The sequence below is a fragment of the Cinclus cinclus genome, chromosome Z (genome assembly GCF_963662255.1).
Source record: "Cinclus cinclus chromosome Z, bCinCin1.1, whole genome shotgun sequence".
Lineage (NCBI taxonomy): Eukaryota > Metazoa > Chordata > Aves > Passeriformes > Cinclidae > Cinclus > Cinclus cinclus.
The window spans coordinates 38,392,163-38,419,248 of NC_085084.1; the positions used below are offsets into that span (position 1 = coordinate 38,392,163).

General features: G+C 52.6%; 2 protein-coding genes across 2 annotated transcripts; both read left to right on the forward strand.

The window, feature by feature from the left end:
- The first annotated feature begins 2,506 nt into the window (after positions 1–2,506).
- Positions 2,507–11,981, forward strand: LOC134056965 (serine/threonine-protein kinase PAK 3-like). The gene is made up of 11 exons (XM_062513928.1): positions 2,507–2,582; positions 3,485–3,578; positions 4,925–5,004; positions 6,063–6,126; positions 7,392–7,440; positions 8,639–8,751; positions 9,278–9,395; positions 10,033–10,132; positions 10,579–10,775; positions 11,366–11,503; positions 11,892–11,981. Exons 1-11 carry the CDS (start codon positions 2,507–2,509, stop codon positions 11,979–11,981), a joined length of 1,119 nt encoding a protein of 372 aa, XP_062369912.1.
- A 4,846-nt stretch (positions 11,982–16,827) lies between these two features.
- On the forward strand, positions 16,828–26,288 carry LOC134056966 (serine/threonine-protein kinase PAK 3-like). Its single transcript, XM_062513929.1, has 11 exons — positions 16,828–16,903; positions 17,806–17,899; positions 19,237–19,316; positions 20,376–20,439; positions 21,701–21,749; positions 22,947–23,059; positions 23,586–23,703; positions 24,341–24,440; positions 24,887–25,083; positions 25,673–25,810; positions 26,199–26,288. The coding sequence occupies exons 1-11, from the start codon at positions 16,828–16,830 to the stop codon at positions 26,286–26,288; spliced, it is 1,119 nt and encodes a 372-aa protein (XP_062369913.1).
- The last annotated feature ends 798 nt before the right edge of the window (positions 26,289–27,086 follow it).

Sequence of the window (27,086 nt, forward strand, 5' to 3'; positions counted from 1 at the left end):
GCAAAGCCCAGAGAGCTCTCCGGGCCTTGTGCATCCAGGCTCAGAGGTAGAGATGGATACAATGTTTATTTAACCTGAGACTTTAGGGAAGGCCTTTAGAATTACAAGCTAAAAAGTGAAGCAGACAGGAAAGAGGAATACAGGTTTGCACTTGAAATGGAAATATGTTTTAAGCAAAGAGAAAGATATGTTATGCAAGCCAGGCAATACGTTAAGTAAGGTAGCAAAAGGTTTTCAAACGTAGCAATAGAACTTGTTCTAAAGTTAGTGAAAAGATGAAGATGCAGCAATGTGAATTTAGAAATGCTGTATGATTGGTTGAAAAATGATGCATTGTGGCAAGGCTGCAGAAAGTAAGGAATTAATGATTGCTATGAAAAGACGCTCACAAGTTTTGCAGAAGTATGTGACTAGTGAAAAAACGAACATAAGGCATCGGAATGAAGAAGGGAAAGGCTTCTGATACTATGGCACTGGATGTAACACCTTTAATGCCTCACCTTTCTATGAGATTGATGCCATAAGGCAAGAAAGCACTTTTTATCCAGTCTCTCAGTTGCCCCATTTCTCCTAACATTATTTTTCCGATACGGTGGGAACACGAGTTCTGCTACGGGAACTGAGGCCAAGATGAGGGATGAAAAGTTCTGCAGTTTGGATCTGTGTGAGCCAAGGGCTGTGTTAGCTGGGCACCCCGCACTAGGGAAGGAGCTGCCCAGACAGAGCTCCCTGGGGTCATGCTGCACACGAGGCTGGCAGGAGACACAGCCAGGGCAGGGGACCCAAAGTGGCCAAAGAGATATTCCTGACCATCCCACATGCTGCTCAGTATTTCAAGCTGGGTACCAGCAGGAGGAAGGATGTTTGGAGTGATGGCATTTGTCTTCTCAAGTCACTGTGCGGCTTGAGGGGTCCCTGATGTCCTGGAGATGTGAAACACCTGCCTCCCCTTGGGAAATGGGGAATGAGTTCAAAGGGGTTTCTTGGCCTATGCATGAGGCTTCTGCATTCCCTATGCAGCTCAATTGTTTTCTGCACCTGGCAATTTTCCAGCTTCTACCCTTCCAATTCTCTGCACAGGCCAGCCTGCTGGTGACCGGGCATCGAGTGAGAATGGCTGTGTGTGGCACTTGCTTGCTGCCTGGGCTTATACCACATGGCAAATACAGCAAAAGTGGTTGGAATGCAAGAGGAGGAGGGAGAAGGAAGCATCCACGTTTTGGAATGGCGGTGGTTTTTCTGTTTTTCCTCAACCTGCCTTCCCGTAGCTGCTCCAGCACGTGATCTATTTGGTCTCTGCCTCAAAACTTCAGTTTTTCTGGGACCAGCCCACTTGGGCGCACTGCTTTACTCCTTCCAGCACTTTGGGACTCGGCCCACAGCGATGATGCTGGTACCTTCTATTCTCTTTCTTTCTTTCTTTCTCTTTCATACTTTCTCTCTTTCTTTCTTTCTCTCTTTCTTTCTTTTCTTTCTTTCTTTCATTTGTTTCTTTCTTTTCTTTCTTTCTTTTCTTTCTTTCTTTCTTTCTTTCTTTCTTTCTTTCTTTCTTTCTTTCTCTTTCTTTCTTTCTTTCTTTCTTTCTTTCTTTCTTTCTTTCTTTCTTTCTTTCTTTCTTTCTTTCTTTCTTTCTTTCTTTCTTTCTTTCTTTTCCTTCCTTTCTTCCTTCCTTCCCATCTGCAGCAGGCAGCTCCCTCTGAGGCACACGTTTGCCCAGGGAAGCTCCCTGAGGTGCACCTCAGATGGGCGAGTCTCCTTGGAAATGCCACAGCAGTGCAGCAGGAGGATGATGTGATTTTAGTGGATGTGTTGCTTAGCTTTCCATGTTTTCATCAATGTACCTTTTTAGGCCTGTGTCCCACCTTGTTCTGCAGCAAACAAGTGAGGAAGAAGGGCTCTGAAAGGCCTTCCTGAGGTTTTGTCCCACAGCTGGCACTGAAGGGGGGATTTCCATTGGTGCTGCCTTTTAGAGCCCCACCTGCATCAAGCCTCATGATTTAACACAGGACAATGAGTGGCCAAAGGTGCTGTTCTCTTTTTTGGTTTCTCCTCACATCATCATGGTCCCTTCTCCGTGTTCAGCTTCTCAGCGTGGGCTACAAGGGCTTCCTGTGTTCTTGGTGTTACTCCCAGATGCCTTGAGCAACAGCTTAGGAACTAGGCGGCCTTTTTGTGTTGCTTTGTAGCAGAGGAGAACTTTGCAGGTGCCTTTTGGCCTTAGCTGAAGTGAGAAGGTGTGCTTCTCGGCGTGACTTCACAAGGCAGCCTAGAGCAGCTGCTATTGTGATGTCAGCGGCCGCATCCCAGCGCTGTCAAGGCAAAGTTGCTGTGCCCAGGCACGGGAGGCCTCAGTGGGCAGAGCAGCTCTTTGGCATGCTCCCTGCAGGTGCAACCTGCTGATTGACGAGGTCTCTGACAGCCAGCTGCACCCTGAGAGCTCTCGCAGGATTTTTGTTTGTCCCCACAAGTGCTGTCTGGTGCCGACTTGAGCAGCATAGCTCCCGCCATGGAGAGAGTGTGTGCTGCAGTTTGCACGGCTTTTACCGTGGCTTATTCTGGCTACTTTTTCACCCACCTGGCACGTAAGTAGGCGCTTCTATTCGGTGCAGCAGATGGAAGGCCAAAGGCCATGAAGAGGCCTTTTGTTGGGTAAAGCTGCTGTCAGCAGCTGCAGCTGACAAGGGGGTGTCTCTAGCCAGCGGGGCGTGGGCTGCATTTGTAATGTAGCCTGCTGGGCTTCTTCTCCCCACACGGCATGGCCTGTGGCAGTGGAGTCTGGAATCTCCTGCGTTTGCTGGGTCAAGAATGACAACTACTAAGAGGGGAAGACAGGGAGAGCTTAGAAGGAGCGCTTGGAAAAACTGCGCTGCTCTCCAGGACTGAGGGGAAGCCTCTTCTTGTCTGCATTCCCCCATCCCAGCACATGTGTGTGGGACTTGACAGTTCCTGTGTGCTGAAAGAGCCCTTCCCTCTGTGAGGAAATCACAGAATCAGCTTGGGAAAGGCCCTTGAAATAGACATTTCAGACAAGTTCCGGTATGCTGCTGGGCACAGGAGGTGCTGCTGTGCGGCGTCACATTAGAACTGCCACCATGGCTAAAGGGCTTGGGCTGAAGCGTTTCGGGGCAAAAGTTTTCAGCAAGCTCGTGGCAACTGACACTTGCATCTCTTCAGAAAACTGAAATACAGGAAGGAGACGAGCTGTAGCTCCTGCTGGGTGGGGCAGGGCAGAAACAATGACTGTTTCAGAACTTGGACTTCATGGGCCTCAGGTTTCTGGGGCTTGAGTGGCCAAAGAGGACAAAACACAGACACGAGGCAATCCTTTGTGCTGTTGTCTTGCTTGCTGTGTGACATGAGGCTTGCTGCTGGAGGCATGGAGTGAAAGCAATATGCTCTGGCTTTGGGTTGACTTTTTGGTGGGTTTTCCCAGAGCGGGCAGTTTTCTCACAGCATGGGGTTCTTTTTCCTTTGTGTGTTGCAGGTCACATCGCCCGTGCCTGGAGAGAATCCAGCCCTTGGGTGAGTGGGAAAGGAGCCTTTGGCGTTGGTAGCATTGGACAGCTGTGGAGCAAGCTGTGAGCTGGGCCTGCTGCAGTCCAGTGCCAGCCTGCTTGGATGAATGAAAGTACAGTGCGGGCTCTCTGCAGCAGCAGCAGCAGCAGCAGCAGCAGCAGCAGCAATGTGTGGAGGATGTGTGTCTGTTTTGCCCAGTTCCATTTCAGAGCTTTTAAGCAGTGGAAAGTGGGGTTGCTCGTTGCTTGAATGCATGATGGAATTTCTCCTGTGCAAGAGAGCGCAGTCTGCTCTGATTGGTCCAATTAGCTGGAGGCTGAGCAACTTAGAATCCAGATGATTCCTCCTTAGTGCATCTGGGTTCTAGAGCTGAATAGCAAGAAGGTTGCCTGTCCCTCCCGTTGCTGTCTGTCTGCAGAGCCCAAAAGCAACCTCAGAGCCTCCTGCGGCTGCGCATCTTCCTGAAGAAGAGGCCAAAGGGGAGGAAGATGCCCACCAAGCTGCAGCTGCTGCTACTGTGGGGCCTGAGCATCCAGCATCAGTAAGCGGCAGCTGGGAGTGACCCTGTGGCTGGAGCAAAGGAGAGCTGGAAGTTTTTGATCAGACAGCACCTCCCCTGCGTAGTTGAAGATGCTGAGTCAGGCTGGAATCTTTCTGGCACTTGCAGAGTGTTTCACCCCTGGGAAAGGGGTGTGGAACTTGGACATTTAGGCGTCCGTTCCCCACCATTCTGATAGGGGCTGTAAATTCCTCTTAGCAAGAGACAAGAGGTAGCATTAGGGTGTCTTGGGATGCTGCTGGGGTACAAGTGAGGCCCTTGGTGGCCAGTGGCTGTGCAGGCTCCCTATCTCTGGTGAGGAGAGCCGTGCAAAGATGCACTTGACAGCCTTGCAGGATATGGAGGAGCCACTGTCCCCTGGAGGGACCTGGCCCTGCTCATCAGCAGCTGTGGGGAGCTCAAGGAGCAGCTAAGCTGCAGCAGGGGCCTGTAGCTGAATATCTGTCAGGTTCTGAATGACAGGTTCTTTCCTGTCCCTCCCGCTGCTGTCTGTGCCCAGAGCCCAAGGGCAGCACCAGCCCCTGCTCTTGCTGAACTTGGAGTCAAGGAAGAGGCTGAAGAGGAGGAAGGTGCTAATGAACCTGTCCCTGCTGTCAGCCCACGGCCTGAGCAGCCAACATCAGTAAGCACCTGCTTTGGTCAGCGGTGTCTTTGGGGTCATGTTGTGCATGGGGTAAAAGCAGCCTTTGGAATTTGCGCCTTGTGTGAGAGAAGGGGGCAGCAAAAGCCGAGAGGTGAAGAGCCCAGGATGTGGCCAGCAGCATCTTCCAAGGGGCTTGCATTTGAAATGGGATTGGAGGGGCATCTGTGGCAGGCGTGTTTCTGACCCAAATTTGTTTCTTGTCCCAGAGCTCCACTTCCTCTGGCCTGGCGCCGGCACGAGCTGCAGCTGCCGGCTCTGAAGAAGCCTCCTGTCCCCAAGCTGGAAAGTCAAGCGCGAGCAGCTCGTGCACCTGGAGCACAAGTAGTTCCTCGGGCAGCATGGAGCAGCTGCTTAGAGAGAGGACAGAGGACGAGTGCCTGGCCCTGCTGAGTATGTCCTTTGTGATGCCTGTGTGCTGGAGCAGTGCCCTGTGTGATCGTGTGTCAGCGTGAGCTGTCCCACCTGCAGTTCCTGCTGGGCTGAGTGTCGGCTGCTGCGGCCTCCACACAGGAGCTGTTGTTGTGCTTGGAGGTGCTGAAGGAACAGCGGGCTCTTGCTGCTGCCTCTGAGGGCAGCCTGGCGTGCTTTGGCTTTGCCTGAGCTCGCCTCAGTACAAAAGGCAAAAGAGAGATGGTTTGTGGCTGAGCAGGAGGCCGGGACCTTGTGAATGAGGCGGCTTCAGGGAGCTCCTGTGGGGCCCAGCTCCTGTGGGGCACAGCCAAGGTCATCTTCAGATCATAGCCTCTCCTGAAGGCTGAGGAACCTCATTGTTAAGGCCCATGGCAATAGGTTGCAACATCAGCTGCTGCTGCTGCTCTTGCAAGCCAGAAAGGCATTGTTTAGGTAAAGTGCTGCTTCAAGGCGGAGATCATGCCTCTGCTGGAAGCACTGGGCACTATTCTTCCGCTTCTGGAGCGGGCAGCTGTTGATACAAATTGATTGCAGAAGCCAAGGTGCCTTTGCTGCTTGCAAGGATGCCAGCTTTTGTTGAATGGCACAGAGTGTTCATGGCCAAGAACAGAAAGGTTTGGGTTTTATAGACCACACTCACTTGTCTTGGTCGTGGCCTTCTGATCTCTGTGTCCTTGGACTGTTTCTCCACGTGCTTAGATTTTAGTTTAGGCTTCTAGTTTAGTGCAGACCGTATGTACTGCAGAGCTGCTTGTCCTGCTGCTGTTGTTTTGGTGGTGCTGCTGGTGGTGCTGGTGCGGCAATGGTGTTGTTGTTTGTCCAGTGAGGGAGTTGAAAGGGCCCAGTGTGCCAGAGAGTGGGGCTGCCTTGGTGATCTGCTGCAGGCTGGCATCTCAGTTTTGAAGTGAGCATCTTTCCTTTGGGTTTTTACAGGGATGCTGGTGAGCGAAGGAGATCCGGAGGCTAAATATACAGAACTGGAAATTATTGGCAAAGGGTGAGTGCAGCCACAGGTGCTTCTTCAAAGGGAGGGGCTGTGTACTTTGCTGCTGTCACCTGTCGCCGGAGTGATGTCAGGCAAGCTGCAAAGCTGTGCAGACGCTGCGCTGAGACGCTGCTATGTCTCAGTTTTGGTCAGCATTGATAGCTGTGGCCTGAAGGCATGGCAAAGACACCTGGATGCTGGAATGGTCCTTTCTGCAGCAAGGAGCAGCACCTGGCACATCTCCTGTCCCTCAAGTGTCTTTCCCCCTCTTGCCGCTTTTCTTGGGACAAATCATTTCTCTGTGTCCCAAAAGGATACAGGATCCGTGGCAATGAAAGGAGGAAAAACTTCATTGCCTCCAAGGTCAAGGTAGCAGCTGTGGGCTGTCAGGGAACAGCTCTCAGGAAGCTTTGTTCCAGCGTTTTGCTGAAAACAAGGTTCAGTGGTCAGGATGACCACCTAGCTAGTCTAGAAGCCAAAAGCAGACACAAAAGCAGCAGCTCTCTTTTGTAGCTGAGGTGGCAAAAGCCAAAGCTTCAGGCCAGTGTCCAATGCCAATGCATTCTAGAGGAAAAGGCATCGAGTGCCTGAGGGGAGAGCCCTCGTGGATCCCGTGGGGTTGCGGCCTTTCCTGCAAAGAAAGCACCAAGCTATTCCCTACTGAAAGCCAGCTCTGCTGACTGTCAGTGGGATTGATTTGCAACATTTCCTCTGGGAGGAGCCAAATGTAGAAGAAGTCCCCTGAAAAGTAGAGTGCTTCCTGTGTCTGCTGCACCCAAGAGAAGCAGCTGCCCATGGCTCTGGAGCCAGAAGGCAGCTGTCTGAGGATCTTCTGCTTTGAGCACTTCTCCATTTGTGTGTGCAGCAGTGGAGACCTGTGCCTGCTCTGCCTGTGGCTGCAGCTGTGGCTGGAGACTACTTTCCTTGTCAGCTGCAGAAAGGATGTGTGTTGAGAGGTTTTCTTCTGATGTCTGTGACATGGCTTCAGGCTTCTCAGAAGGCCTGTGTGGAGGTGCCTGAGTGTGGCACATCCACTGCAAGGAGAAGTGTGAGCAGGCCCAACGGCCGTGTGTGTGTGTGTGTGTGTGTGTGTGTGTCTGGAAAAATCACAGACACGCACGGACACAGAAAGAGAAAGGGGGAAAGGAGCCAGAGCAGAATGTGTCGCGGTGCATTTGCTGTTTGTCCCTGGCCTCTTTTTCCTCCTTGGGCCACAGTGTCTGGCTTCTGCAGGGACTAAAGGACTTCTCCTTTCTCTGCTGCTGTTTTGTTTCTAGGGGTTTCGGCACTGTGTGCACGGCAGTGGAGACTGCCACAGGAGAAGAGGTAAGTGTCAAGCGGTGCTGCAGCTTGTGCAGCTCTCGAGTGCCCTCCCCTGTGCTGTGAGCTGTGCCTGAGCTTTGGGTTGCCACTAGAGCTTTGCTGCAAAGGCAACTGAAGTGCAGAGCAGGGTCTGCCTGCCAAGCCCAGTGGGGACAGACTGTGTCCTTCTGAGCTGCCGCAAGCAATGCAAGGAGGCCAAGGGCTGTCTTTCTGAGGAGGACACGCTAGCTGGTTCTTAGTGGCAAGGCGGTGTCTTAGAGAATGGCGGTGCCCTTTGGGGCTTTGGCTCGCGGTTCCTGAGTTCTCCTTTCGTGCTGTCAGCAAATCCATGGGAATTTTGATGGTAGTTCCTTAGGCACGTGCAGTGCTGCCCTTGGGAACTGGGCTTAGAGAGAGAGGTCTGCAAGGAGTCTCTCGAGGGCCTAAGCCCTGCTCAGAGCCTGGTGTGTATCGCTAGAGGATCAAGGCATGAGCTATTTCTTTTTAGAATCAGTCAGGAATTGCAAATGTCACTGGTGTGCTAGAAAGCATTTTAGCAGAACAAATGGAAAATTGCTGAAGTGAGGATGTGCTAGCCTTGTTTTTTTTTTGATGTGTCCTTAATGATGTTCTCATCATGACAACAATTTTTCCATAAAATCTGTCAGCTTTTATTTCTCTGGGGGGTGTGGGGTGGGCTGGGGGGGACGGTCAGGATGTTTGTAGGGCGGCATTTTATCTGTCATATCTGTAAGGGTTTGCCCTGTTGTTGTGCAGTGAAGAATGCCGGTGGCCACCGGAGTAATGATCAAGCCCCCTAGAAATGGCCAAGGTTTCCCAGGAGTTTTGCTCCATTTTTCCTAGGCCTAAGTTGTTTCCTGCTTGCAAGTGGTGCGTGAATTCAAAATGGGGATGATAAAGTGAGGCCCTGGGGGAAGAATGTGGGTGCAGCGAGGGTGGTTAGAGCTTTGAGCTGGAGAGTTGAGACTGTGTTTCTGCCAGGTTTGCAAGGCAAAGGGTTTCTGGCTGTGTGTCCTGGGAGTGGCGACCAAGGAAGCAGTGTAAAGGGCTCTTGCAAGCTCAGCTTCGGGTTCCTCTGATGTCCAGTCCCAAGGCATTTTGGCACAGCGCAGCTGTATCATCCCAAAATCACAGTGTCCCTGTTGGCCTTGTGTTCCTGTGCCATCGACTTCTTTGATCCATGGTTTGCATGTCGTTTTAGGTGGCCATAAAGAAAATCAGTCTGTTGCAAGTGAAGAGCAACGAACTGTGCGTGAATGAAATCCAGGTCATGCGGGACAATAAGAACGCCAATGTGGTGAACTATGTAGACAGGTGAGTGGTTCTGCTCTTCTGCCGTGAAGGGTCACTGACGTGCTGCAAGCCAGAGGTTCAAGCACTCCTTTGGTTGCTGGCAGAGGGTGGAGCTGTTAATTCCTTCCCCTTTCTGGGCTGATCCACAGCATCTTGGAGGAGTTTGCATGGGGGCTGCATTTATCTTTTGCGGCATATCTAGTTTGAAGTGCGCTTTCAAAGACCAGGTCTCGGCCCAATTTTACTGCATCAGCAGCCTCCAAGTTCCGGCCCTCCGTGCCCATTGTCCTGTTGGGTTTGGTGTTTGATTTTTCCCCCAAGGTTCTTGAGTTCTGACAAAGCACTGGAGATGGTATTTCCCATGGCCTGTTGCACAGCTGTGCATACCAAGCAGTCTTTTCTACTGCACAGAGTTCAAGCCCTGTAGAGCCTTGTGAATGCCTATTCCCTTCGTCCTGTCTTCCTCGGAGAGAGACACGGACAAAAGGGTCCATCAGGTCACGCAAGCGCACGCATTCACCTGCAGGTGGTTGTTTCCTCCTTTCAGCTACCTGGTGCACGAGGAACTCTGGCTCGTGATGGAATACATGGACGGAGGGTCTTTGCACGATGTCATTAGGGAGATCCAAATGGCAGAAGGAGAGATAGCAGCTGTCTCCCGCGAGGTAAGGGATTGCGTTGGTGCTTGCCATGGCTTGGGTGGAATGGGTGGGAAGGGGAGGATTGATTTCATCTTCCGAGCTTCCTTTCTGTCTATCTCTTGTGACTGGCAGAGCGGGGGCAAGTGCATCTGGAGGGCCTGCCAAGGTGCGGGCCCTTCTTCTAGTGCGTTTGTTTGCGTTGGCCTCTGCAAACACTTGCCTGCTGCCTGTGTGTGCTGCATTCCTTCCCTGTAAGAGCAGCCGTGCTGGTGGCACAGTATCAACCGAGTGGCAAAGACAAAGAGACACTCACAGGACTCTGCCAGAGCTCAGCCTCCAAGGAGAGCTTTGCACCCAAAGGGGCATTTGCAAAGGCATTTGCTGTCATCTGGCTGGAGAGAGCACAGGCACTGCAGCGGTGCTCCTTCAGTCTGTGTTTGCAGGGCACTGGCCAGAAAAAGCATCGTCCTTTCTCTTTCAAAGCGAATACACCCTCTCTTAGAAAGGCCCTGCTGTCGTCATGTTGCAGCAGCAAGCTCTTGCCCTCCCCTCAGCCTTGCCTGCCATGGCTCGGCGTCCCCCAGCAAGTCAGTCTTGCAGATGTGCCACTGCACTGCATGAGGGACGAAGTCAGATCTCCTGTTTGTTTTTCCTCCCTCAGTGCCTGCAAGGCCTGGATTTCCTTCACTGCAAGCAAGTGATCCACCGAGACATCAAAAGCCACAACATTCTCCTGGGCTTGGATGGATCTGTCAAGCTGGGTGGGTGTTGTTAAGGGCAGGCCCAGCCGTGGTGGGCTGTGGGCTGGGGGTGCATTTGAGTGACTTCCAGTTGCCCAAGAGTGGTGCCCGTGGCAGTGCAGGCTGCCCTGCTGCAAGCGCAGAGCACAGCCACAAGGTACAGGGCGGTGTGGCTGGGAAGAAGGTGTCAGGAGGGGCTTTGGGCTGTGTGTGCCCTCACGCAAGCAAGGCAGTTTCAGTCTGGAGCTTCAGGGAACTAAAAGCCACTGTGTGAAACGGGGGGCTTTTGCTAAGTGGCCCATCTGCTATTTCCTCAGCTGCAGCTGTTAGGAATGCCAGCATGCCATTCCCGTTTGCATTCCCTTTGGATTCCACACTGCCTTCTTGGGCACTGGGAGAGTGGGGACTTCTTCTCTTTGCTTTCCTACTTCACGCTGGCTTGATCCGAGTGTGTTTTTTCTCCTCAGCTGATTTTGGCCTCGCTGCTCAGCTCACGGCTGAGCAGAGCAAACGCAGATCGGCTGTCGGGACTACTTACTGGATGGCGCCTGAAATTTTCACCACGAAGCCCTACGGCCCCAAAGTGGACATCTGGTCCTTTGGCATCGTGGGGATGGAGATGGTGGAAGGAGCTCCTCCTTACCTGATGGAAACCTCCCGCACGGTGCGCTGCAACTTCTCTCAGATGCTCCTGTCCCTCTAAGAAAATCTGCCCCCGTTCTTCTGCCTGCCAAGCTTGGTAACACCTGAAGACCATAGCTCCCGGGCTGCATAGTCTCTTGTGCTTCTTGCCCTGTATTATTCCCCTTGCCCTTGAATTAGGAACGGCCCAAAGTACGCTGATGCCATTTGCTTGGTGGCAGCTTTGCCTAAGGGAGCAGTGAGCAGCGCCAAGCTGCATGTTACGGAAGAATCCTTGGGAAGAGTAGAGTTAGACCAAAGTCCCTCTTCCAAAGCGGCGGTAGAGCTGGTGTCAGTCCTCGGAGAAGCCGAGTGTGCTTTTGCTGATGGATTTGCTCCTGATTCCCAATCAGCCCATGAAATCAGGGCTGAAGGCGGGAGCCTTTGCACATTGGACTGGCTGTGGTTGCCTCTGGCTTTGGGTTCAGTTGGTTGGGGTGGGAAAGGCATGTCGCAGCCTCTGGCGGGGAAGAAAGGGCCACTTGTGAGAGTGCAGCTTGGCCAGCGGGGTGTGGGTGAGCAGTTTTGGGTGCGAAGGAGACAGGTGGAGTGTGGCGTTGCCTTCTTCTCTAGGCTCGACAGCTGATCAGCACCGGGGGCACCCCGAAGCTGCAGAAGCCCAGGCAGCAGTCGGCTTGGTTGCGAGACTTTCTGCACTGCTGCCTGGAGACAGACGAGGACAGGCGCTGGTCTGCCCAGGAACTTCTGCAGGTAAAAGGCAGAGCAGCTACAGGCTGTGCCAGCTACCCACTGCCAGGGGCTCCTCCTCTGCTCAAGTCCAAGGCGTCAGGTGGGCCCCGCTCCTAAGAATCTCCATTCTGGGGGCTTTCCAAAGGAAAAACAAGGAGAATCCCGGCCTGCCATGGCTTGGAAGGAGCCTTGCAATGACAATTAGACTAAATCTCCTTAAGCTGCAGACCTCTGGCTTCATGCATTTGTGGAATTGGAAGCCATGTTTGCCTGTGGCAGGAAAGTCCTGGACAGGGAGACAGAGGTGCACAGACTGCCCTCGTTTCTCTGTGTCTCTGGTAGCCAGAGAAAGGCTGCTTCAGCCTGTGAGGAAAGCAGAAGTTCATTTGTTCTTTTTCAATTTGGGCAGCATCCGTTTGTAACTTCAGCCAAGCCGACCTCCAGCCTGACGCCTCTGATCATGGCAGCGCAGCAGTTTATGGCTGACAGAAGATTCTAGCCGTGCAAGAGGCCGTTGTTGTTTGTTGTTCTTTTGAGTTTGTAGGTTGGAAGGAGTAGTTTGTAGTTTGTAGTTTGTAGATAGTTTAGACTGATAGTCAAAATAAATACTGTAAAACCATCACTGTGTTGGAAGCTTCCCTTCCTTCTGTGAATAAGCTGTAAATTTGAGTCTGAATGGTCAGGTGTTTCTAAAGCATGGGAAGATAGAGGGATGGGGTTTGGGAGTCAGTTTGGAAGTGGGCGGAGGTCTTCCTCCAGAACAAACCTCCTTGTGGAGATACAGGCTTTTAGCTGTGAATAGAGGAGCAGAAGAGGGCAAAACAGAGCAGAGCAGGGGTGTCACTGCTGGGCACGCCGCTGTGGCCGTGGTTGTGTGGCAGCTGCTGGGAAAGTTTGGGAGTGTCTGTGCTGCCCTGGGCAGAGAGGAAGGCAGCCAGGCTTCTCCACAGGCTCAGGCGCAGGTGAGTGTCCAGCAGGAACATGCGTTCTCCTACGGGAACTGAGGCCAAGATGAGCGATGAAAAGTTCTGCAGTTTGGATCTGTGTGAGCCAAGGGCTGTGTCAGCTGGGCACCCCGCACTAGGGAAGGAGCTGCCCAGACAGAGCTCCCTGGGGTCATGCTGCACACGAGGCTGGCAGGAGACACAGCCAGGGCAGGGGACCCAAAGTGGCCAAAGAGATATTCCTGACCATCCCACATGCTGCTCAGTATTTCAAGCTGGGTGCCTGCAGGAGGAAGGATGTTTGGAGTGATGGCATTTGTCTTCTCAAGTCACTGTGAGGCTTGAGGGGTCCCTGATGTCCTGGAGATGTGAAACACCTGCCTCCCCTTGTGTGCTGGTTTTACCCTGGCGGGCGGGCCCACTAGCAAGTTTTTCCCCATGAGAACTTCCTCTGTGGATTGATGGGACCAATTGGAGGCTGGTTTAGTTGTTGACAGCCTGAGAAAAGAATTGGAAAAGTCGGTTTGCTCCGTGCATCACATTTGAAGCAGGTAAGCCCCGGGAACGCTCTCTTGCATTTTTGGCCTCTTAAGGTGTGGCATTGGCCTAGCACCGGTCCCTTCTAGTATGGGGCCCGGGCCAGGCACAGGGCCAAGCTCCAGAGGCTGCCGGGCCCCGTCTTTAAGCAGGGGCCCCAGTGGTCAAGAGGAGGAGAGGCCCATTGCTGGGATCCTCGCCTTTTCCCGGTGCGGCCGTGGCTCGGCGGGGCCCTGCCCTGCCCCGACTCGGAGCAGCCCTGGGGTGGCCGAGCCCGCCCGGCCGCCCTCACGGCCTGGGGGGAGGCAGCTGGGCCCGGTTTGGGAGAGCCCCCCACGGCTTTGTGTGCTGGGCAAGGCAGAGGGAGAACCCCCGGCCTGCAGCTGGAGCCGGGTGCAGTGAGAGCCGGAAGAAAGCCATGGAGCCAGAGCCTTGGCACCCATTTCTCCTCTGGCTGGACTTTGCAGTTTTCGTCCTGCCCCTCCAGCGTGGCCTGGGCGGCCTGAGCTCCTGACACAGCTGCCGCATGGCCGGGCCCATCTCCTGCAACTTCTGTGGGAGATTTTAAGTTTTTTTCCAATGCTCAGATAAGACTTACCGCCTTTCATCTTCCCGTGGGTGAGAGGAAGAAGAACAGAAAAGATACACCAAAGTCAATGAAGTCAAAGCTAAGTTTCTAAATGGAAGGAGAATGAAGAGACTCCATGAAGGTGGGCTGAAATATCTTTTTTGTAAGTTATAGGGGTGGACTGTGCTTCACAAACATTTTCTTTAAACCATGGAAAAAAAGAGAGACCTGGGGTGGTGGGGGGGTGGAGCAAGGTGTAAAGGGTTTGAAGAATCCTTTGCCCTGAGGAAAAGAGGGGGATCTCTGTTCCTGGGAATAATATATAAACAGAGAGAGAAGTGAGCTAAAGAGAACTTTTGCCTTGGAGTAGCTCATCCTTACAAGTAATACCCCATGACTTTTTACCATGGCCCGCAACTCAGTTGTGAACAGACTGTGAAGTGGGAGGAGTTTCCTGACAGCAGATCCCGGGCAGCTGTGAATCCTGAGCAAGTGGAGTCAAAAGAGAACTGGCAATTTCCTCTCTTAGTAAAAGATCCTTATAGCTAAAGAAAAAGAAACTCCTCTCCCTAAAGTGAACTGGAAAAGATAATTTACGGAAGAAATTGACGGAAGTGTCTCTGCATGTTGTTAAGCTGTAACAAAGGGGGAAAGAAGAGCTGGTCTGAAAATCTGCTCTGAATTTATTATTCTTATTCTTTGTGTAGTTAATAAAGTCTTTTTCTTTATTCCCTTTGTAAGTGTTTGGCCTGCTTTACTTTTACTCCTAATTCTAGTTCGCCACAAAAGGTAACGATATTAAAATTGGCAAACCTTAAACTATTACATTATTGGTACATTGGCCCGGAAACAAACAAACAAACAAACGAAACCATTACACCTTGGGAAATGGGAAATGAGCTCTTTGCTCATTCGCTTGTGGGAAATGCAAAGCCCAGGGAGCTCTCCGGGCCTTGTGCATCCAGGCTCAGAGGTAGAGATGGATACAATGTTTATTTAACCTGAGACTTTAGGGAAGGCCTTTAGAATTACAAGCTAAAAAGTGAAGCAGACAGGAAAGAGGAATACAGGTTTGCACTTGAAATGGAAATATGTTTTAAGCAAAGGGAGAGATGTGTTATGCAAGCCAGGCAATACGTTAAGTAAGGTAGCAAAAGGTTTTCAAACGTAGCAATAGAACTTGTTCTAAAGTTAGTGAAAAGATGAAGATGCAGCAATGTGAATTTAGAAATGCTGTATGATTGGTTGAAAAATGATGCATTGTGGCAAGGCTGCAGAAAGTAAGGAATTAATGATTGCTATGAAAAGATGTTCACAAGTTTTGCAGAAGTATGTGACTAGTGAAAAAACGAACATAAGGCATCGGAATGAAGAAGGGAAAGGCTTCTGATACTATGGCACTGGATGTAACACCTTTATTGCCTCACCTTTCTATGAGATGGATGCCATAAGGCTAGAAAGCACTTTTTATCCAGTCTCTCAGTTGCCCCATTTCTCCTAACATTATTTTTCCGATACGGTGGGAACACGAGTTCTGCTACGGGAACTGAGGCCAAGATGAGCGATGAAAAGTTCTGCAGTTTGGATCTGTGTGAGCCAAGGGCTGTGTCAGCTGGGCACCCCGCACTAGGGAAGGAGCTGCCCAGACAGAGCTCCCTGGGGTCATGCTGCACACGAGGCTGGCAGGAGACACAGCCAGGGCAGGGGACCCAAAGTGGCCAAAGAGATATTCCTGACCATCCCACATGCTGCTCAGTATTTCAAGCTGGGTACCAGCAGGAGGAAGGATGTTTGGAGTGATGGCATTTGTCTTCTCAAGTCACTGTGAGGCTTGAGGGGTCCCTGATGTCCTGGAGATGTGAAACACCTGCCTCCCCTTGGGAAATGGGGAATGAGTTCAAAGGGGTTTCTTGGCCTATGCATGAGGCTTCTGCATTCCCTATGCAGCTCAATTGTTTTCTGCACCTGGCAATTTTCCAGCTTCTACCCTTCCAATTCTCTGCACAGGCCAGCCTGCTGGTGACCGGGCATCGAGTGAGAATGGCTGTGTGTGGCACTTGCTTGCTGCCTGGGCTTATACCACAACATGGCAAATACAGCAAAAGAGGTTGGAATGCAAGAGGAGGAGGGAGAAGGAAGCATCCACATTTTGGAATGGCGGTGGTTTTTCTGTTTTCCTCAGCCTGCCTTCCCGTAGCTGCTCCAGCATGTGATCTATTTGGTCTCTGCCTCAAAACTTCAGTTTTTCTGGGACCAGCCCACTTGGGCACACTGCTTTACTCCTTCCAGCACTTTGGGACTCGGCCCACAGCGATGATGCTGGTACCTTCTATTCTCTTTCTTTCTTTCTTTGTTTTTCTTTCTTTCTCTCTTTCTTTCTTTCTCTCTTTCTTTCTTTTCTTTCTTTTCCTTCCTTCCTTTCTTTCTTTCTTTCTTTCTTTTCCTTCCTTTCTTCCTTCCTTCCCATCTGCAGCAGGCAGCTCCCTCTGAGGCACACGTTTGCCCAGGGAAGCTCCCTCAGGTGCACCTCAGATGGGCGAGCCTCCTTGGAAATGCCACAGCAGTGCAGCAGGAGGATGATGTGATTTTAGTGCATGTGTTGCTTAGCTTTCCATGTTTTCATCAATGTACCTTTTTAGGCCTGTGTCCCACCTTGTTCTGCAGCAAACAAGTGAGGAAGAAGGGCTCTGAAAGGCCTTCCTGAGGTTTTGTCCCACAGCTGGCATTGAAGGGGGGATTTCCATTGATGCTGCCTTTTAGAGCCCCACCTGCATCAAGCCTCATGATTTAACACAGGACAATGAGTGGCCAAAGGTGCTGTTCTCTTTTTTGGTTTCTCCTCACATCATCATGGTCCCTCCTCCGTGTTCAGCTTCTCAGCGTGGGCTACAAGGGCTTCCTGTGTTCTTGGTGTTACTCCCAGATGCCTTGAGCAACAGCTTAGGAACTAGGCCGCCTTTTTGTGTTGCTTTGTAGCAGAGGAGAACTTTGCAGGTGCCTTTTGGCCTTAGCTGAAGTGAGAAGGTGTGCTTCTCGGCGTGACTTCACAAGGCAGCCTAGAGCAGCTGCTATTGTGATGTCAGCGGCCGCATCCCAGCGCTGTCAAGGCAAAGTTGCTGTGCCCAGGCACGGGAGGCCTCAGTGGGCAGAGCAGCTCTTTGGCATGCTCCCTGCAGGTGCAACCTGCTGATTGACGAGGTCTCTGACAGCCAGCTGCACCCTGAGAGCTCTCGCAGGATTTTTGTTTGTCCCCACAAGTGCTGTCTGGTGCCGACTTGAGCAGCATAGCTCCCGCCATGGAGAGAGTGTGTGCTGCAGTTTGCACGGCTTTTACCGTGGCTTATTCTGGCTACTTTTTCACCCACCTGGCACGTAAGTAGGCGCTTCTATTCGGTGCAGCAGATGGAAGGCCAAAGGCCATGAAGAGGCCTTTTGTTGGGTAAAGCTGCTGTCAGCAGCTGCAGCTGACAAGGGGGTGTCTCTAGCCAGCGGGGCGTGGGCTGCATTTGTAATGTAGCCTGCTGGGCTTCTTCTCCCCACACGGCATGGCCTGTGGCAGTGGAGTCTGGAATCTCCTGCGTTTGCTGGCTCAAGAATGACAACTTCTAAGAGGGGAAGACAGGGAGAGCTTAGAAGGAGCGCTTGGAAAAACTGCGCTGCTCTCCAGGACTGAGGAGAAGCCTCTTCTTGTCTGCATTCCCCCATCCCAGCACATGTGTGTGGGACTTGACAGTTCCTGTGTGCTGAAAGAGCCCTTCCCTCTGTGAGGAAATCACAGAATCAGCTTGGGAAAGGCCCTTGAAATAGACATTTCAGACAAATTCCGGTATGCTGCTGGGCACAGGAGGTGTTGCTGTGCGGCGTCACATTAGAACTGCCACCATGGCTAAAGGGCTTGGGCTGAAGCGTTTCGGGGCAAAAGTTTTCAGCAAGCTCGTGGCAACTGACGCTTGCATCTCTTCAGAAAACTGAAATACAGGAAGGAGACGAGCTGTAGCTCCTGCTGGGTGGGGCAGGGCAGAAACAATGACTGTTTCAGAACTTGGACTTCATGGGCCTCAGGTTTCTGGGGCTTGAGTGGCCAAAGAGGACAAAAGACAGACACGAGGCAATCCTTTGTGCTGTTGTCTTGCTTGCTGTGTGACATGAGGCTTGCTGCTGGAGGCATGGAGTGAAAGCAATATGCTCTGGCTTTGGGTTGACTTTTTGGTGGGTTTTCCCAGAGCGGGCAGTTTTCTCACAGCATGGGGTTCTTTTTCCTTTGTGTGTTGCAGGTCACATCGCCCGTGCCTGGAGAGAATCCAGCCCTTGGGTGAGTGGGAAAGGAGCCTTTGGCGTTGGTAGCATTGGACAGCTGTGGAGCAAGCTGTGAGCTGGGCCTGCTGCAGTCCAGTGCCAGCCTGCTTGGATGAATGAAAGTACAGTGCGGGCTCTCTGCAGCAGCAGCAGCAGCAGCAGCAGCAGCAATGTGTGGAGGATGTGTGTCTGTTTTGCCCAGTTCCATTTCAGAGCTTTTAAGCAGTGGAAAGTGGGGTTGCTCGTTGCTTGAATGCATGATGGAATTTCTCCTGTGCAAGAGAGCGCAGTCTGCTCTGATTGGTCCAATTAGCTGGAGGCTGAGCAACTTAGAATCCAGATGATTCCTCCTTAGTGCATCTGGGTTCTAGAGCTGAATATCAAGAAGGTTGCCGGTCCCTCCTGTTGCTGTCTGTCTGCAGAGCCCAAAAGCAACCTCAGAGCCTCCTGCGGCTGCGCATCTTCCTGAAGAAGAGGCCAAAGGGGAGGAAGATGCCCACCAAGCTGCAGCTGCTGCTACTGTGGGGCCTGAGCATCCAGCATCAGTAAGTGGCAGCTGGGAGTGGCCCTGTGGCTGGAGCAAAGGAGAGCTGGAAGTTTTTGATCAGACAGCACCTCCCCTGCGTAGTTGAAGATGCTGAGGGCTGGAATCTTTCTGGCACTTGCAGAGTGTTTCACCCCTGGGAAAGGGGTGTGGAACTTGGACATTTAGGCGTCCGTTCCCCACCACTCTGATAGGGGCTGTGAATTCCTCTTAGCAAGAGACAAGAGGTAGCATTAGGGTGTCTTGGGATGCTGCTGGGGTACAAGTGAGGCCCTTGGTGGCCAGTGGCTGTGCAGGCTCCCTATCTCTGGTGAGGAGAGCCGTGCAAAGATGCACTTGACAGCCTTGCAGGATATGGAGGAGCCACTGTCCCCTGGAGGGACCTGGCCCTGCTCATCAGCAGCTGTGGGGAGCTCAAGGAGCAGCTAAGCTGCAGCAGGGGCCTGTAGCTGAATATCTGTCAGGTTCTGAATGACAGGTTCTTTCCTGTCCCTCCCGCTGCTGTCTGTGCCCAGAGCCCAAGGGCAGCACCAGCCCCTGCTCTTGCTGAACTTGGAGTCAAGGAAGAGGCTGAAGAGGAGGAAGGTGCTAATGAACCTGTCCCTGCTGTCAGCCCACGGCCTGAGCAGCCAACATCAGTAAGCGCCTGCTTTGGTCAGCGGTGTCTTTGGGGTCATGTTGTGCATGGGGTAAAAGCAGCCTTTGGAATTTGCGCCTTGTGTGAGAGAAGGGGGCAGCAAAAGCCGAGAGGTGAAGAGCCCAGGATGTGGCCAGCAGCATCTTCCAAGGGGCTTGCATTTGAAATGGGATTGGAGGGGCATCTGTGGCAGGCGTGTTTCTGACCCAAATTTGTTTCTTGTCCCAGAGCTCCACTTCCTCTGGCCTGGCGCCGGCACGAGCTGCAGCTGCCGGCTCTGAAGAAGCCTCCTGTCCCCAAGCTGGAAAGTCAAGCGCGAGCAGCTCGTGCACCTGGAGCACAAGTAGTTCCTCGGGCAGCATGGAGCAGCTGCTTAGAGAGAGGACAGAGGACGAGTGCCTGGCCCTGCTGAGTATGTCCTTTGTGATGCCTGTGTGCTGGAGCAGTGCCCTGTGTGATCGTGTGTCAGCGTGAGCTGTCCCACCTGCAGTTCCTGCTGGGCTGAGTGTCGGCTGCTGCGGCCTCCACACAGGAGCTGTTGTTGTGCTTGGAGGTGCTGAAGGAACAGCGGGCTCTTGCTGCTGCCTCTGAGGGCAGCCTGGCGTGCTTTGGCTTTGCCTGAGCTTGCCTCAGTACAAAAGGCAAAAGAGAGATGGTTTGTGGCTGAGCAGGAGGCCGGGACCTTGTGAATAGGGGCGGCTTCAGGGAGCTCCTGTGGGGCCCAGCTCCTGTGGGGCACAGCCAAGGTCATCTTCAGATCATAGCCTCTCCTGAAGGCTGAGGAACCTCATTGTTAAGGCCCATGGCAATAGGTTGCAACGTCAGCTGCTGCTGCTGCTCTTGCAAGCCAGAAAGGCATTGTTTAGGTAAAGTGCTGCTTCAAGGCGGAGATCATGCCTCTGCTGGAAGCACTGGGCACTATTCTTCCGCTTCTGGAGCGGGCAGCTGTTGATACAAATTGATTGCAGAAGCCAAGGTGCCTTTGCTGCTTGCAAGGATGCAAGCTTTTGTTGAATGGCGCAGAGTGTTCATGGCCAAGAACAGAAAGGTTTGGGTTTTATAGACCACACTCACTTGTCTTGGTCGTGGCCTTCTGATCTCTGTGTCCTTGGACTGTTTCTCCACGTGCTTAGATTTTAGTTTAGGCTTCTAGTTTAGTGCAGACCGTATGTGCTGCAGAGCTGCTTGTCCTGCTGCTGTTGTTTTGGTGGTGCTGCTGGTGGTGCTGGTGCGGCAATGGTGTTGTTGTTTGTCCAGTGAGGGAGTTGAAAGGGCCCAGTGGGCCAGAGAGTGGGGCTGCCTTGGTGATCTGCTGCAGGCTGGCATCTCAGTTTTGAAGTGAGCATCTTTCCTTTGGGTTTTTACAGGGATGCTGGTGAGCGAAGGAGATCCGGAGGCTAAATATACAGAACTGGAAATTATTGGCAAAGGGTGAGTGCAGCCACAGGTGCTTCTTCAAAGGGAGGGGCTGTGTACTTTGCTGCTGTCACCTGTCGCCGGAGTGATGTCAGGCAAGCTGCAAAGCTGTGCAGACGCTGCGCTGAGACGCTGCTATGCCTCAGTTTTGGTCAGCATTGATAGCTGTGGTCTGAAGGCATGGCAAAGACACCTGGATGCTGGAATGGTCCTTTCTGCAGCAAGGAGCAGCACCTGGCACATCTCCTGTCCCTCAAGTGTCTTTCCCCCTCTTGCCGCTTTTCTTGGGACAAATCATTTCTCTGTGTCCCAAAAGGATACAGGATCCGTGGCAATGAAAGGAGGAAAAACTTCATTGCCTCCAAGGTCAAGGTAGCAGCTGCGGGCTGTCAGGGAACAGCTCTCAGGAAGCTTTGTTCCAGCGTTTTGCTGAAAACAAGGTTCAGTGGTCAGGATGACCACCTAGCTAGTCTAGAAGCCAAAAGCAGACACAAAAGCAGCAGCTCTCTGTTGTAGCTGAGGTGGCAAAAGCCAAAGCTTCAGGCCAGTGTCCAATGCCAATGCACTCTAGAGGAAAAGGCATCGAGTGCCTGAGGGGAGAGCCCTCGTGGATCCCGTGGGGTTGCGGCCTTTCCTGCAAAGAAAGCACCAAGCTATTCCCTACTGAAAGCCAGCTCTGCTGACTGTCAGTGGGATTGATTTGCAACATTTCCTGGGAGGAGCCAAATGTAGAAGAAGTCCCCTGAAAAGTAGAGTGCTTCCTGTGTCTGCTGCACCCAAGAGAAGCAGCTGCCCATGGCTCTGGAGCCAGAAGGCAGCTGTCTGAGGATCTTCTGCTTTGAGCACTTCTCCATTTGTGTGTGCAGCAGTGGAGACCTGTGCCTGCTCTGCCTGTGGCTGCAGCTGTGGCTGGAGACTACTTTCCTTGTCAGCTGCAGAAAGGATGTGTGTTGAGAGGTTTTCTTCTGATGTCTGTGACATGGCTTCAGGCTTCTCAGAAGGCCTGTGTGGAGGTGCCTGAGTGTGGCACATCCACTGCAAGGAGAAGTGTGAGCAGGCCCAACGGCCGTGTGTGTGTGTGTGTGTGTGTGTGTGTCTGGAAAAATCACAGACACGCACGGACACAGAAAGAGAAAGGGGGAAAGGAGCCAGAGCAGAATGTGTCGCGGTGCATTTGCTGTTTGTCCCTGGCCTCTTTTTCCTCCTTGGGCCACAGTGTCTGGCTTCTGCAGGGACTAAAGGACTTCTCCTTTCTCTGCTGCTGTTTTGTTTCTAGGGGTTTCGGCACTGTGTGCACGGCAGTGGAGACTGCCACAGGAGAAGAGGTAAGTGTCAAGCGGTGCTGCAGCTTGTGCAGCTCTCGAGTGCCCTCCCCTGTGCTGTGAGCTGTGCCTGAGCTTTGGGTCGCCAGTAGAGCTTTGCTGCAAAGGCAACTGAAGTGCAGAGCAGGGTCTGCCTGCCAAGCCCAGTGGGGACAGACTGTGTCCTTCTGAGCTGCCGCAAGCAATGCAAGGAGGCCAAGGGCTGTCTTTCTGAGGAGGACACGCTAGCTGGTTCTTAGTGGCAAGGCGGTGTCTTAGAGAATGGCGGTGCCCTTTGGGGCTTTGGCTCGCGGTTCCCGACTTCTCCTTTCGCGCTGTCAGCAAATCCATGGGAATTTTGATGGTAGTTCCTTAGGCACGTGCAGTGCTGCCCTTGGGAACTGTGCTTAGAGAGAGAGGTCTGCAAGGAGTCTCTCGAGGGCCTAAGCCCTGCTCAGAGCCTGGTGTGTATCGCTAGAGGATCAAGGCATGAGCTATTTCTTTTTAGAATCAGTCAGGAATTGCAAATGTCACTGGTGTGCTAGAAAGCATTTTAGCAGAACAAATGGAAAATTGCTGAAGTGAGGATGTGCTAGCCTTGTTTTTTTTTGATGTGTCCTTAATGATGTTCTCATCATGACAACAATTTTTCCATAAAATCTGTCAGCTTTTATTTCTCTGGGGGGTGTGGGGTGGGCTGGGGGGGACGGTCAGGATGTTTGTAGGGCGGCATTTTATCTGTCATATCTGTAAGGGTTTGCCCTGTTGTTGTGCAGTGAAGAATGCCGGTGGCCACCGGAGTAATGATCAAGCCCCCTAGAAATGGCCAAGGTTTCCCAGGAGTTTTGCTCCATTTTTCCTAGGCCTAAGTTGTTTCCTGCTTGCAAGTGGTGCGTGAATTCAAAATGGGGATGATAAAGTGAGGCCCTGGGGGAAGAATGTGGGTGCAGCGAGGGTGGTTAGAGCTTTGAGCTGGAGAGTTGAGACTGTGTTTCTGCCAGGTTTGCAAGGCAAAGGGTTTCTGGCTGTGTGTCCTGGGAGTGGCGACCAAGGAAGCAGTGTAAAGGGCTCTTGCAAGCTCAGCTTCCGGTTCCTCTGATGTCCAGTCCCAAGGCATTTTGGCACAGAGCAGCTGTATCATCCCAACATCACAGTGTCCCTGTTGGCCTTGTGTTCCTGTGCCATCGACTTCTTTGATCCATGGTTTGCATGTCGTTTTAGGTGGCCATAAAGAAAATCAGTCTGTTGCAAGTGAAGAGCAACCAACTGTGCGTGAATGAAATCCAGGTCATGCGGGACAATAAGAACGCCAATGTGGTGAACTATGTAGACAGGTGAGTGGTTCTGCTCTTCTGCCGTGAAGGGTCACTGACGTGCTGCAAGCCAGAGGTTCAAGCACTCCTTTGGTTGCTGGCAGAGGGTGGAGCTGTTAATTCCTTCCCCTTTCTGGGCTGATCCACAGCATCTTGGAGGAGTTTGCATGGGGGCTGCATTTATCTTTTGCGGCATATCTAGTTTGAAGTGCGCTTTCAAAGACCAGGTCTCGGCCCAATTTTACTGCGTCAGCAGCCTCCAAGTTCCTGCCCTCCGTGTCCATTGTCCTGTTGGGTTTGGTGTTTGATTTTTCCCCCAGGGTTCTTGAGTTCTGACAAAGCACTGGAGATGGTATTTCCCATGGCCTGTTGCACAGCTGTGCATACCAAGCAGTCTTTTCTACTGCACAGAGTTCAAGCCCTGTAGAGCCTTGTGAATGCCTATTCCCTTCGTCCTGTCTTCCTCGGAGAGAGACACGGACAAAAGGGTCCATCAGGTCACGCAAGCGCACGCGTTCACCTGCAGGTGGTTGTTTCCTCCTTTCAGCTACCTGGTGCACGAGGAACTCTGGCTCGTGATGGAATACATGGACGGAGGGTCTTTGCACGATGTCATTAGGGAGATCCAAATGGCAGAAGGAGAGATAGCAGCTGTCTCCCGCGAGGTAAGGGATTGCGTTGGTGCTTGCCATGGCTTGGGTGGAATGGGTGGGAAGGGGAGGATTGATTTCATCTTCCGAGCTTCCTTTCTGTCTATCTCTTGTGACTGGCAGAGCGGGGGCAAGTGCATCTGGAGGGCCTGCCAAGGTGCGGGCCCTTCTTCTAGTGCGTTTGTTTGCGTTGGCCTCTGCAAACACTTGCCTGCTGCCTGTGTGTGCTGCATTCCTTCCCTGTAAGAGCAGCCGTGCTGCTGGCACAGTGTCAACCGAGTGGCAAACACAAAGAGACACTCACAGGACTCTGCCAGAGCTCAGCCTCCAAGGAGAGCTTTGCACCCAAAGGGGCATTTGCAAAGGCATTTGCTGTCATCTGGCTGGAGAGAGCACAGGCACTGCAGAGGTGCTCCTTCAGTCTGTGTTTGCAGGGCACTGGCCAGAAAAAGCATTGCCCTTTCTCTTTCAAAGCGAATACACCCTCTCTTAGAAAGGCACTGCTGTCGTCATGTTGCAGCAGCAAGCTCTTGCCCTCCCCTCAGCCTTGCCTGCCATGGCTCGGCGTCCCCCAGCAAGTCAGTCTTGCAGATGTGCCACTGCACTGCATGAGGGACGAAGTCAGATCTCCTGTTTGTTTTTCCTCCCTCAGTGCCTGCAAGGCCTGGATTTCCTTCACTGCAAGCAAGTGATCCACCGAGACATCAAAAGCCACAACATTCTCCTGGGCTTGGATGGATCTGTCAAGCTGGGTGGGTGTTGTTAAGGGCAGGCCCAGCCGTGGTGGGCTGTGGGCTGGGGGTGCATTTGAGTGACTTCCAGTTGCCCAAGAGTGGTGCCCGTGGCAGTGCAGGCTGCCCTGCTGCAAGCGCAGAGCACAGCCACAAGGTGCAGGGCGGTGTGGCTGGGAAGAAGGTGTCAGGAGGGGCTTTGGGCTGTGTGTGCCCTCACGCAAGCAAGGCAGTTTCAGTCTGGAGCTTCAGGGAACTAAAAGCCACTGTGTGAAACGGGGGGCTTTTGCTAAGTGGCCCATCTGCTATTTCCTCAGCTGCAGCTGTTAGGAATGCCAGCATGCCATTCCCGTTTGCATTCCCTTTGGATTCCACACTGCCTTCTTGGGCACTGGGAGAGTGGGGACTTCTTCTCTTTGCTTTCCTATTTCACGCTGGCTTGATCCGAGTGTGTTTTTTCTCCTCAGCTGATTTTGGCCTCGCTGCTCAGCTCACGGCTGAGCAGAGCAAACGCAGATCGGCTGTCGGGACTACTTACTGGATGGCGCCTGAAATTTTCACCACGAAGCCCTACGGCCCCAAAGTGGACATCTGGTCCTTTGGCATCGTGGGGATGGAGATGGTGGAAGGAGCTCCTCCTTACCTGATGGAAACCTCCCGCACGGTGCGCTGCAACTTCTCTCAGATGCTCCCGTCCCTCTAAGAAAATCTGCCCCCGTTCTTCTGCCTGCCAAGCTTGGTAACACCTGAAGACCATAGCTCCCGGGCTGCATAGTCTCTTGTGCTTCTTGCCCTGTATTATTCCCCTTGCCCTTGAACTAGGAACGGCCCAAAGTACGCTGATGCCATTGGCTTGCTGGCAGCTTTGCCTAAGGGAGCAGTGAGCAGCGCCAAGCTGCATGTTACGGAAGAATCCTTGGGAAGAGTAGAGTTAGACCAAAGTCCCTCTTCCAAAGCGGCGGTAGAGCTGGTGTCAGTCCTCGGAGAAGCCGAGTGTGCTTTTGCTGATGGATTTGCTCCTGATTCCCAATCAGCCCATGAAATCAGGGCTGAAGGCGGGAGCCTTTGCACATTGGACTGGCTGTGGTTGCCTCTGGCTTTGGGTTAGTTGGTTGGGGTGGGAAAGGCATGTCGCAGCCTCTGGCGGGGAAGAAAGGGCCACTTGTGAGAGTGCAGCTTGGCCAGCGGGGTGTGGGTGAGCAGTTTTGGGTGCGAAGGAGACAGGTGGAGTGTGGCGTTGCCTTCTTCTCTAGGCTCGACAGCTGATCAGCACCGGGGGCACCCCGAAGCTGCAGAAGCCCAGGCAGCAGTCGGCTTGGTTGCGAGACTTTCTGCACTGCTGCCTGGAGACAGACGAGGACAGGCGCTGGTCTGCCCAGGAACTTCTGCAGGTAAAAGGCAGAGCAGCTACAGGCTGTGCCAGCTACCCACTGCCAGGGGCTCCTCCTCTGCTCAAGTCCAAGGCGTCAGGTGGGCCCCGCTCCTAAGAATCTCCATTCTGGGGGCTTTCCAAAGGAAAAACAAGGAGAATCCCGGCCTGCCATGGCTTGGAAGGAGCCTTGCAATGACAATTAGACTAAATCTCCTTAAGCTGCAGACCTCTGGCTTCATGCATTTGTGGAACTGGAAGCCATGTTTGCCTGTGGCAGGAAAGTCCTGGACAGGGAGACAGAGGTGCACAGACTGCCCTCGTTTCTGTATGTCTCTGGAAGCCAGAGAAAGGCTGCTTCAGCCTGTGAGGAAAGCAGAAGTTCATTTGTTCTTTTTCTCTTTGGGCAGCATCCGTTTGTAACTTCAGCCAAGCCGACCTCCAGCCTGACGCCTCTGATCATGGCAGCGCAGCAGTTTATGGCTGACAGAAGATTCTAGCCGTGCAAGAGGCCGTTGTTGTTTGTTGTTCTTTTGAGTTTGTAGGTTGGAAGGAGTAGTTTGTAGTTTGTAGTTTGTAGATAGTTTAGACTGATAGTCAAAATAAATACTGTAAAACCATCACTGTGTTGGAAGCTTCCCTTCCTTCTGTGAATAAGCTGTAAATTTGAGTCTGAATGGTCAGGTGTTTCTAAAGCATGGGAAGATAGAGGGATGGGGTTTGGGAGTCAGTTTGGAAGTGGGCGGAGGTCTTCCTCCAGAACAAACCTCCTTGTGGAGATACAGGCTTTTAGCTGTGAATAGAGGAGCAGAAGAGGGCAAAACAGAGCAGAGCAGGGGTGTCACTGCTGGGGACGCCGCTGTGGCCGTGGTTGTGTGGCAGCTGCTGGGAAAGTTTGGGAGTGTCTGTGCTGCCCTGGGCAGAAAGGAAGGCAGCCAGGCTTCTCCACAGGCTCAGGCGCAGGTGAGTGTCCAGCAGGAACATGCGTTCTCCTACGGGAACTGAGGCCAAGATGAGGGATGAAAAGTTCTGCAGTTTGGATCTGTGAGAGCCAAGGGCTGTGTCAGCTGGGCACCCCGCACTAGGGAAGGAACTGCCCAGACAGAGCTCCCTGGGGTCATGCTGCACACGAGGCTGGCAGGAGACACAGCCAGGGCAGGGGACCCAAAGTGGCCAAAGAGATATTCCTGACGATCCCACATGCTGTTCAGTATTTCAAGCTGGATGCCTGCAGGAGGAAGGATGTTTGGAGTGATGGCATTTGTCTTCTCAAGTCACTGTGAGGCTTGAGGGGTCCC

What these genes read in the sequence shown, in the direction of transcription:
- LOC134056965 (XM_062513928.1), top strand. Translation starts at nt 2,507, where the DNA reads ATGGAGAGAGTGTGTGCTGCAGTTTGCACGGCTTTTACCGTGGCTTAT. An exon ending in TCCTGTCCCCAAGCTGGAAA is followed by an intron (nt 5,005 to 6,062) that starts GTCAAGCGCGAG and finishes GGGTTTTTACAG; the next exon opens with GGATGCTGGTGAGCGAAGGA. An exon ending in CTGCCCAGGAACTTCTGCAG is followed by an intron (nt 11,504 to 11,891) that starts GTAAAAGGCAGA and finishes CAATTTGGGCAG; the next exon opens with CATCCGTTTGTAACTTCAGC.
- LOC134056966 (XM_062513929.1), top strand. Translation starts at nt 16,828, where the DNA reads ATGGAGAGAGTGTGTGCTGCAGTTTGCACGGCTTTTACCGTGGCTTAT. An exon ending in AGACTGCCACAGGAGAAGAG is followed by an intron (nt 21,750 to 22,946) that starts GTAAGTGTCAAG and finishes ATGTCGTTTTAG; the next exon opens with GTGGCCATAAAGAAAATCAG. An exon ending in TGATGGAAACCTCCCGCACG is followed by an intron (nt 25,084 to 25,672) that starts GTGCGCTGCAAC and finishes CTTCTTCTCTAG; the next exon opens with GCTCGACAGCTGATCAGCAC.